The 10,886-nt window shown below is 47.4% G+C and overlaps 1 protein-coding gene across 1 annotated transcript in view; it reads right to left on the bottom strand.

The window, feature by feature from the left end:
• Nucleotides 1–429: 429 nt before the first annotated feature.
• Nucleotides 430–10,886, bottom strand: part of TTC9 (tetratricopeptide repeat domain 9) — a 32,089-nt gene continuing 21,632 nt past the window's right edge. The window contains exons 2-3 of the mRNA XM_080937270.1: nt 3,845–4,027; nt 430–1,877 (exon numbers count right to left, since the gene is read on the bottom strand). Coding sequence (XP_080793396.1) covers nt 1,798–1,877; nt 3,845–4,027 — 263 coding nt within the window. The 3' untranslated portion in view covers nt 430–1,797. The remainder of the gene's footprint in view (nt 1,878–3,844; nt 4,028–10,886) is intronic.

Here is a 10,886-nt window from a genome sequence, read left to right as displayed (position 1 = left end):
CAGGTGGGCTGTTCAGATTCATGCTCCCCATCAGCAAACAGAATGACCAGCACACAGCACACGGATGGAATGGCCAGGTCTGTTGTCTTTTTCCTGGCTGGTCACTGCTCAAGCCACTAGGGCTTCTGGGTTCTGGTCTCTTTCTGTCTTGCCTATGTAAATGTGCGGGAGCAGGGGATTGATGTGTGAGTCCATGTTTCTACTTCATGGAAATTGTTCTGCTCTCATCATTTGTAACTGTCCAGTGGAGAGGCAGCCAGAGCTCTGGAACCAGTCAGATCTGGTTCAATCCTAGCCACGTCCTATAAGGCTGTGTAGCCTTAAGAAAGTTAATTTTCCCGGCTGTCTGTCTTCTCCATCACCTGGGAATAAGATCCCACAGAGTAAGTATATGAAAGGAATGAGATTTCGTCCGCATAACGATCTGAAGATAGTGCATTTAATAAATCCTAACTATCAACATTATTGCATCTCTATATATTTTAATTTTATACAATAGTGTCTCACTAAGTCACACGAAAAATACACGAAAGTGCCTTGAAATGTTTAAGCATCATATATATTAATGGTGTCCTTGGTAATAATCTCATAAGGATTTCTCAAGTTCCCTATCTCTGAGATGACTGGGATTCTGTCCTATATTGCACTGTGGTGGGGGACCAGTAAGCCCCCCGGGAAAGGTTTCAATGTGGCATAGCATAAAAAGCGTATGTGTCAGGAGACCAGGCTGGGACCCAATTAGTTTAAGGCAGGAGAGTCAGTCTGCAGTCGAAATGTACCCACTCAACAGAAATTTGTTATCCACTAGACACTGAATTCAGATAATGTTGTCAGAAGGGGAGGTGGGGTGTACAAATCCTCACAGAGCCTAGTCCTGAAGTAGTTTCTATAATCCCAGCCCACTCCCAAAAGCACAAAGGCTGTGCCCAACATGATGCATATAGTCTTGATCTAAGGGCCACTGGTTTTATGGGAAACTGTTGGCTACTTTCCCCGAGGGACAGGGAGGGAAGAGAAGGGGGTGAACAGAAAGACAGGAGCGGATGCCTGTGACTTAGTTCTTATTTATATGAGTCTAACCCCTCAGTCCACCCAAGGCTCTTTCTTCCCTCCTCTATCGCTTACCCAGTCTGCTCTGCCTACAACCTTCGGTCCACTTCACCCTGCCGTTCTGTTGTTACAGCAGCCGGCTATCTGGGGGTGGGGGAATGGTATGTGTGGTCACCAGAGGGCACTGAGAGTGGGCCTTAATGGCATGTGAATCCTGGCAAAGACCTGACCTCGCAGTGGGAGAAAAGGAAGTACACGCCTAGAAAAGTCCGGGGATGTGGCAGGTGCTCAGGTGACGAGGGGGCAGAAGGAAATTCACAATCTCAGCATTGGTTCGACCAGTGCTTCTTACATTCATCAGCCCCAGATTTCTTTCAGCTGCTTCGAGATGCTCTGATCCACTGGGAAGGTGTAGAAGGGTCCAGACTGTGCTCCACACACCTGCCAGGCTCAGAAGCACTGGCCCAAGTCAAAGCCACAGGACCACCCCCAGTCTACGAGACTCTTCCCCATCTGTCCCATTTGTTGGCCTACTAGAGAAGAGTATAAGTCCACATTTGGGCTGCCCACCAAGGTCCAAGAGCACCTCTCACCTTCCCACAGAAAGAGTTGGGGAGCAACAGGATGAGCAGTAGACGTACAGGAAGAACTGGGAGGAGAGGGAGAGAACCCACGTCGGGACTCTCCACCACCGGTGCCTGGAAGTCCCTGGTCAGGTATGAGTGTGGCTCGAGAGAGGCTTCTTTGTTACATGGCTTCTTTCTCCCTTTGGGAACATCTACTGAGTTTCATCTCTGTCAGCTGTATGTACCGAATCACATTGGTGTCTGCGAGGAAAGAAAACACACCTCAAGACTTACCCAACAAGGATTGTGATGGTGTCTTCAGAGAAGGGGGCAAGCTCCCAGCCTAAAGCTCGGTGACAGGCTAGACTCACTAGGAGTGGCAGAGAGAGCAACAAGATGCCAGCCTACTTTAGCAAATATGACAAGCATACTGTGACCCGGTGGGGGAGGGGCCAGGAAGTGCTCGCCTCTGACACCAGAAGTGGTACTTCCCGTGATCCCTGTACTACTGCAGTTAGCTGAGAGCCTGCTAGGCACTAACCCTCAGGCAAGCCCCCAATTTCTCTACCCCTGTGTCTCATTTACCAGAAACAACATTCCTTTTTAATGTATTCTTGTGATTTTTTTTTTTAAGTTAAAAGAAATGTTGCTTACAGCTGGGTGTAGTTAATGGAGGGGTTGCTGCCCAGGCTGGTCTCAAACTCCTGGAGTCAAGTGATAATTCTTGCCTCTGTTCCCCAGGTTCCTCGGGCTATAGGTGCGCACCACAGGGCTTGCTTGTGCTTGGCTATTTAAAGCCATCATTATCCCGTCTAGCTCTCTTACAATCTTCAAGGCATGTATCCTGATCCTTACTGTGGCAAAAGGGGAGATTGGGACTTGGAAAGATTAAAATGCTCCAGGAGTCAGGTATGGTAGCCCACTTCTTTAACTCCAGCACTTAGATGGTAGATGTCTGTGAGTTTGAAGCCAGTCTGGTCTACATAGTGAGTTCTATGACAGCCTGGTCTATTTAGAAAGACCCTGTCAGCAAAACAAAACAAACAAAAACTACAACCAAATAAACAACAACAACAAAAAAAAATCCCACCCAAAACCTCAACAAGATGATGTAGTGATTGGCATGTCTGCCCACACCTGATTCTCTTGGACATTGTAGAACCCTTTTCATAAGCTCGCCATGAAGGCCAGAAGATGGAAGTCTAAAAATGCTTACCACCACAATCAATAAACGGCTCATGGTACGTTGTGACTGCCCACAATGTAAGAAGCACACTGCCTGGGCTACCTACTCGTGGATGTAAAAATAGTGCATCATGCTTAAAAGCTCTACGCCTAGCATCCTGTACCGGCATATAGCAGGTGCTCATGAAAACTCCTTGCTGGGTGTGGTGGTACACACTTGTAATCCCAGCACTTGGGAGGCAGGAGGGTGAGGTGTTTGAGTACAACCTTGTTGATACAGCAAGATTTTGTCTCAAGGGGGAAAAAAAAGACAAAAGAAACTAAATGAAAAACAAACCCAGATAAAACAAGTAACTCTTCCCTGTGCTTCCCAGGCTGCTCTTGAACTCCTAGGCTTAAGTGATGCTCCTACCACAGCTTTCTGAATGCTAGGCCTACAAGCACAGGGTACTGGACACAGCAGCAGCCTTCTTGGCTCACGGTACTTTGTCTACTGCACTACCTCAACAAATACCCATAGAGTGAAAGTGATTGGGAGATCTAACACATGTGATCTGAAGGAACACCAGCTGGTTGGAGAAGTCAGTGCATGCTTCATGAAAGATGCTGGGCATCAAAAGTTTCTGGTTCCTTCTGTCTTGTCAATCAAATGTGGGTTCATGGAGAAGGGAGCTACCCTATCATTTACATCCCTGATGCCAGGTACAGTTTGTGCTACATAGTAAGAATTCTGTAGGTATTTATTGAATCAGCGAAGAGACCTAGCTTTGAGCCAAGAAAGGCAAAAAAAAAAAAAAAATTTCCTACCAATTCTATAGAGTATCTGAAGAAATGGGTACCCAAGGTCCCTGGAAACCAGATCCCAGGTGAAGTTATAGACCATGTGCCCCCCTCATTCCAGGTCTTGCCTACACCTGAGCTTTTGTTTTCTATCTCTGACTCCACCTAGTCCTGCCAGCCACAGATGCTATCTTCTGCGGTGAACAAGCCCTAGGAATTGTCAGGGGGCGTCTGTGGTGAGAAAGCAAGGATATCTGTCTCACCTGTGGGTTGTCGGGTCCTTGCTTCCTTTAGGTAGTAGAGAGCTTTGTCATAGTCCCCAAGATGATAGAAGGCCACGCCAGACCTGTAAAGAGCTTTGAAGTTCTCTCCTTCCTTCTTCAGGACCTTGAGGCAATACTCCTTGACTCGCTCATAATTTACCAGCTCAGCCTGGAGCAGGCAGGCTGTGGAAGAGGGAAAAAAATAAAGAGAAAAATGTCATTACAAAACCAGAGGCTACAATGCCTTCAGCTGGCTAGCTTATGGCCCGTGGCCCACATGGATGCCAGGATGGTACAAGTTCAGCCCAGCCCACCTCTGTAGATGACAATGTCATCGTGCTACAGTGCTAAATGTCCCTGCCTCATTTGTTCATCCCAGAGGACACTGAGCACAATTGAACCTCCTCTGGGGGTTTATGCTGTAGAAACTGCCATCCAAAAAATCATTGGTTACAGGACTATTTTCACCACCAACAAGTGATGTAACTTTAAGCATGGCACATAGACTGGTATCATGGATCAAATTATGTCTTTCTTAAAAGATACACGGGATATTATCAGCTGTCAGTGCATGAGAACGTGACCTTGTTTGGAAACGATATCTTAGAGGTAATTGTGTTAAAAGCAGGTCACTAGAGTAGGCCCAAAATCGGATGTGACTGCTGCTCTTATGCAGGGGGAACTACACACACAGAGAAGAACAGGAAGGGTCACAGACAAAAGACAGCTGGTTGTGCCTATAGCAAGAATTGCCCGAGACTCCCAGAGGGTAGGGATGAGAATCTACGTGGGCCAGGACATGGAATTCAGAAAATGGAACAAACTCTCCACCTCAGGCCTCCAAAAGAAACGACCCAACCAACACTCTCTGATTTTGGACTTCTAGCTTCCAGAGCCAGACAGTAACACATCTGTGTGACTGAAGCCACCTAGTTTGTGGGACTTTGTTATAGAAGCCCAAGAAAGAAGCTATCACAGGCCAGGGCAATAAGGCTAGCTAATACCTGCTGACTGCTTGTCTTATGCCAGAGGCATGTCTCACCGTTCTGAATGCATTTATCTGATGCGATCCTCAGAACATTATGGTGTAGGTACTATTAGCATTCCATTTTACAGGTAAGGATAGTTGAGCCTTTAAGAATGTAAGGGTATTCATGAGAGTACACAGTGTGTAAGAGGTAAGAATAAGCCTAGAGTCCGCCTTATTGGGTTGTGGAGTACAACATGATGACCAAAAAGTACTTAATACATGGCTTGGCATTCAAGGTACAGCCAGCCAAATGATGCTTGTTAACTTTACCCTGACTCTGTCCAGCTTGTACCAGGGATGTATGTCCTTGGTCTCTCTCTGTTCTTGCATGTTTCTATTATTCTCTAGGAGCTTTCTGATGGACTAGTGACCAGCTCATACTGGGCCCATTCTTGACATGGAACCCTAGGAGTTCCCTGCAAGAGGAAGCCAAGGTGCTCAATCTATAATTAGCCGTGTCAGATAAATTCATATAGAATGGGTAAAAATCCCCCTGAAGGATGTTCTCCTTGACCTAAGCCTCAGCTGAGGTAGGATGAGAGTATTCCTGGAGGGAGCTGAACCATCTACGAAAGTAGTTGAAATTTTGGGCCCTGTGCACTTCACTGTGAATCTGCTGAGACATTGCCATCATATTTAGTAATCGCTGACTAACAGCAGAGAGGTCTACTGTACACCGGAAAGGCTACAGCCAGGGGAGAGTGGAAAGACATCCGTCTTTTCCTTCAAATCAGAGACAGTGGCCACCCAAAGCCAGCCTGGATGGGGAGCTGGAGAGGTTGCTAGGAGATGTGTGAATTTTTCCGCGTACTCAAATTAGAAGGCTCTTCACAACACTTGCAATCTTAATTAATTGTTTTTTGAGACAAGGTCTCACTGTGTAGTCCTGGGTGGCTTGGAACTCTCTATGTAGGCTAGGCTGGCCTCAAACTACAGAGCGCTATGTGCCTTTGCCTTCTGCGTGTAGTGTATGAGAGGTATGCGCCATAGCACCACGGAACCGGCTTTAATCTTAAGAGTTCTGATTTCGCTTGTTTCCACCCTTTCCTAACGTCCCCTCACACATTCTGAACCCAAACCCTTTGCAGACTGACAGGTGAACCATGCTAACAGCCTGAGGATAAGAGAACCAGGAAGTGAAAGAGATCTAGAAACCAACCCACCAGATTTTCCTGGCTGTTAGACCAAAAAGCCAATCAGTAGGGCTGTTCACCCAGAGTAACAAGCTGTTGGTGCACCAGAGGCTCCCTCTCCATGAGTTGATGCCACAACCCCCCTGTATTCCTACCCTGCCCGGCCCAGTCACCTTCAGCAGTGGGGTCCTGGATTCCTCTGACCTGTCCCCAGCCCCAGGCTCTGCTCACAGGAAGAGCTTTGAAAGCAGTTCCTGGATGTGATCCCACTGACAGCTACCTACCTGTGTGGGACCTGACTCCTACATCTGCTCTTAGAGCAGAAGGCTTTCCTGTGTGTAGCTTCCCGTGCCCTGTGAGATGCGTTCTCTGACCAGGTACAGCACCTACTTCTGGTCTCACTCTCCACCTCTAAATAGACCCTTCTGTTTATTGACCTGGACAGTCTCGGAAACAGGCCACTGCTTCTTTAGAAAGTTTCTGGATGTCTAAAGCATCAGAGAAAGGAAGTAAGAAGCTGGAAAGAGGAAAGCCCCATCTTCTCAGAGCCCATAATAGGAAAAGGCAAGCATATTGACCTATTTGGCCCTCAGTTCATAAAAACATTTCTAAATCCCTTGTAGGGAATCCTATGGGAACTGAAGCACTGGCTACGCACCAGGGTTCAGACCTGATAGGAGGCAAGGCCTAGCTTGTTAGGAACAGGGTGTGGAACCCCTGCTCGCATTGGAGGTAGCACCCTGGGAGGCCAAGATGTGGGCAGCCTTCCAGAGGAAAGCTGAAGCGGAAGGTGGAACTTGAGAGGTGGAAACCAGTTGAGAAGCTAGGTGCCAGGCCAGGGTTTGAAAGAAGAAGCAGGTGGAGAGGGTGAGAGGCTGGACCTGAGCCCTACCTGCAGGTGACACAGGGACACCTATATCCTTTAGAAGGGGGATTCTCTAGGCTCATGCAACCAATCTATAGTAAATCTATACATTTGTAGGCACCTTTGAGTGTGGAGGAACTTAGGAATAAGGAGATGGGCTGCTCCCAGCCATCCATCCTTCTGTCTGTGGGCCTGGAGTTTGCAGGGAGAGAGAGAGAGAAAGTGTGACAATAGCTGTCTCCTGAGAGGCTCTGCTAAATTCTGACCAATACAGATGTGGATGCTCGCAGCCAAACATTGGACTGAGCACAGGGACCCCAGTGGAGGAGTTACGGGAAAGACTGAAGAAGCTGAAGGGGTTTGCAACTTCACAGGAAGAATTACATTATCAACAAACCAGAACCCCCCTCCCCAACTCCCAGGGATGAAACACTAACCAAAGGGTACACATGGAGGGACCCATGGCTCCAGCTGCATGTGTAGGAGAGGATGGCCTTGTCTGGCTTCAGTGGGAGGGGAGTCATTGGTCCTGTGGAGGCTTGATGCCCCAGCATAGAGGAATGCCAGGTCAGTAAGGTGGCAGTGGATGGGTGTGGGGGGGAGCTCCCTCATAGAAGCGGGGGGGGGGGAGTGGAATAGGGGGTTTGTGGAGGAGAAACTGGGAAGAAGAATAGCATTTGAAATATAAATAAATAACATAACAAAAAAAAGAAGAAAGTGTGGCTACAGATACACGAGTGTGTACAAAAAAGCACTGTGTGTGTGTGTGTGTGCAGAGGCCAGAAGAGCTTGGAGGGTACTGTGGTCTAGCACTCCTCATCTTTTCCCCTTGATATAGGCCTCCTCACTGAACCTGCATCTGGGCTGGTGGCCAACACCAGCCCACTCTTGTCTTGTTCCCATCCTCATAAGAGCTGTGGTTACAGAAATATAACCATATTCTGTGGCCACGCCTGGCTTCCATGTAGGTCCTGAGATCTGAACTCAGGTCCCCATGATTACGAGCACTCTTACACAGCTCCCCAGTCCCTAGCCCCATCCTTATAGTAATGTGCCCCTCACTCGCGTGTCAGAGCCAGCCTCAATACCTCACACACATTGTGCATATCTTTAAACCTCCCCAACTTCTACGGAACAGGGTCTATTTTCATGCTCCTTCATAAATGATAAAATCGAATTCGGAGAAATTAAGCAAGTTGCTGAAGGTAACTTCATTAGAGAGGGAGGGGGGTAGAACTGGGCTATCAGGGTTTCTGCCAGACTCCCAGAGTGTGCCAGAATACTGGAGTGTCTTCATTTGAGGTTCTCAGAAACCGACGTCACTCCTGGGAAGAAAGAACACCTCACAAGTACCCTGTCCCAGAGAAACAGGTGAAAGTGTGCTTCATGGAACACAGACACTGGGAGGGAAAATCAGACAATGTGCTCCCTGCTCCATGTGGTCTAACCTGTAGTTTAACAGCTAGCTATGGCTGTGACCCAACACATTCGTAGATGTCATATTACAGTGTCAAACTATGGACACCCCTTGGGTTGAGAGACTGCTCAGAAATTGAGTGTTACGTTATAAGGGAAGGGGCAGAACGGAAACAGGGCTGGACTAGGAGAGGAACCTCCACTTGGCCTAAAGCACCAGGAGAGGCCTTCCTGGAAGAGCGACGGATAAGATGGAAGTGAAGTATTGGTAGTTTCTAACCTCACCATATGAACATCGGGGACCAGGACACTTTTTTGTTATAGGATGGTGAGCATCACTTCATTAAACACTAATTGTGACAACTGACAAATATCCCCTACCCCACCCACCCCTGGAGAGGTAAAACCACTCCTGTCTGAGAATGATTGGTCTAAGGGAAACTAAGACAAGTTTTCTAGGCGGGGCGGGAAGAGATGAGAGGAGGGGGAGACAGGCACACGCTGAGAGGGAACACCCATGTATATACTTGCAGGGATTGAGGAACTCCCCCCAGCCCCAAGAAACCACATCAGGCCACAGCAGAGGGCCCAGTGGGGAGCCTGAGAGAAAAATAAAGTTAGAAAAGCAAGAATCCAAGACACCCAGACCTCCCTTTCCCTTTTGGAGTTAGTGTGGGTTTTCAGGATATTCAACCAAAGGGGAATTGGACAGGCAGGAGTGTGTGACATCAGCAGGTAGAGCTAGCTAACCCCCTGGGGGGCCCTAACCTCCCCCTAGGGAGGACCCTGTTGTGTCCCTTTGTTCCGTTGTGAGTTTGGGTCTGAGCCCTTGGTCTACATTTTCTTGGTAATTTAGACTCACCACTGAGGAAGAAGCATCTTTTCACTCAGTTGAGATCTGCTGCTCTCTGAATTGAACTTTAGTTGTGCCTTGTGACACAGGCCCATATTCCCTAGATTGGGAGTCAGAAGGTGAGATTTTGCTCCCCCTTTTGCCTCTAACTAACATCACAGAAATCGTTTTATCTTCATTATAAACCGGGGGCCTAAAATCTACAAATAAGCAGTAGCCTCTACTGTCCTTTTAGATCCAGCACCCTGTGAAGAAAGGGTTGGTCTCTTTATGGAAGAATATAGTTGCTTTCCTGGATAACAGGAATTCCATCTTTACTGTAGAGTGAGGTGTCTTCTTTAGGGGATTATAGTCAGAATGGGAAGGCAATGGTCAAGAGGTAAGATGACTTATCAGCTCCGCCCCTGAGTGAGTGGATTCTAACTCCCCTTGTGTGTGTGTGTGTGTGTGTGTGTGTGTGTGTGTGTGTGTGTGTGTGTGTGTGTGGACTGGATGAGGTTGGAGGTGATCTTCCAAGACAAGGCCTTAGGGAAGGTTCTTTCTTGAAGTGAAGCTTTTAAACCAAAACAAGAAGATAAGTCATTTATCTGTCTCTCTGTCCACCTGCCCACCTACCTTCCTTCCTTCCCCCCTCCTTATTTCTTTCTTTCTTTCTTTCTTTCTTTCTTTCTCTTTTTCTTTCTTTCTTTCTTTGTTTCTTCCTTCCTTCCTTCCTTCCTTTTTCATTCTTTTTTAAAAAAGTATGAGTACATGAGTACACTGTCACTATCTTCAGACACACCAGAAGAGGGCATCTGATCCCATTACAGATAGTTGGGAGCCACCATGTGGTTGCTGGGAATTGAACTCAAAACCTCTGGAGAAGCAGTCAGTACTCTTAACCACCGAGCCATCTCTCCAGCTCTTTCTTTTTCATTACTATGTATTAGGAGTCAAACTCAGGGCCTTGCACACATTAGGCATGCACTATACTACTGACCTATGTCAGGACTTACCACAGACAAAGCTGTTTCCTGGTAACAGCATGGTGATCTTAGCCTAACCTCTGAAGAGATAGTTATTTGGTAGTAAGTGAGTTGCATGGTGGGAGATATGTCTGCATTGGACACATGATGATGGGCCCAAGCTCTGCAACAATTATCTCTTAAGAGCCTCCTTGTTTTCTGATTTCTAAGTCTTCCGAGAAGTCTGAATGGACACACCTGGAGTTGTCTAGGCAACAGAGACTAGAGGAATTAAGACAAGCTTCATTTGTGCTTCAGAAGAACCGGAAGGGACACTCTGCCCAGCCTAACTGGTGGTGGTGGCAGTAGCTGGTGTGATTTACAGGGTGAAGGCTGTAAATTTCCAACCACTCCAATCACAGATCCTCTGTAACTGCCTACTTGGGTGGTTGGGATATGATTTTATGAAAAGGGCTGGCAGGCTATTTCAGCTCTACAAAGACATCCATGTCCACAAACATTAGAGAATTGTTGACTCAGGAACACCGAGCACACGCAGGAGCAGAACAAGCTTAAGTGTGACATTCCCCAGAGCAGCCACACTGAGGCCTCAGACTACAGCACCAGGGACAGGACCTTTTATGATTCTGGCACCTGTGTTGCTAGTTTGTTTGTTTGTTTGTTTTTTCTGGTACATCCAGGGCATAGCAACTGCCTAGGCAAGATGCCACCCTCTGGCATGAGATGGAGAGAACCCAAAGGAGAGGAAGAACAAGTTCATGCAGTTGCTGACTTTTTCTT

Source organism: Micromys minutus (genome assembly GCF_963924665.1).
Source record: "Micromys minutus genome assembly, chromosome: 1".
NCBI classification, from domain to species: Eukaryota; Metazoa; Chordata; class Mammalia; order Rodentia; family Muridae; genus Micromys; species Micromys minutus.
The sequence above is the reverse complement of the archived record's forward strand: the minus strand, read 5'-3'. Positions and strand labels throughout refer to the sequence as shown.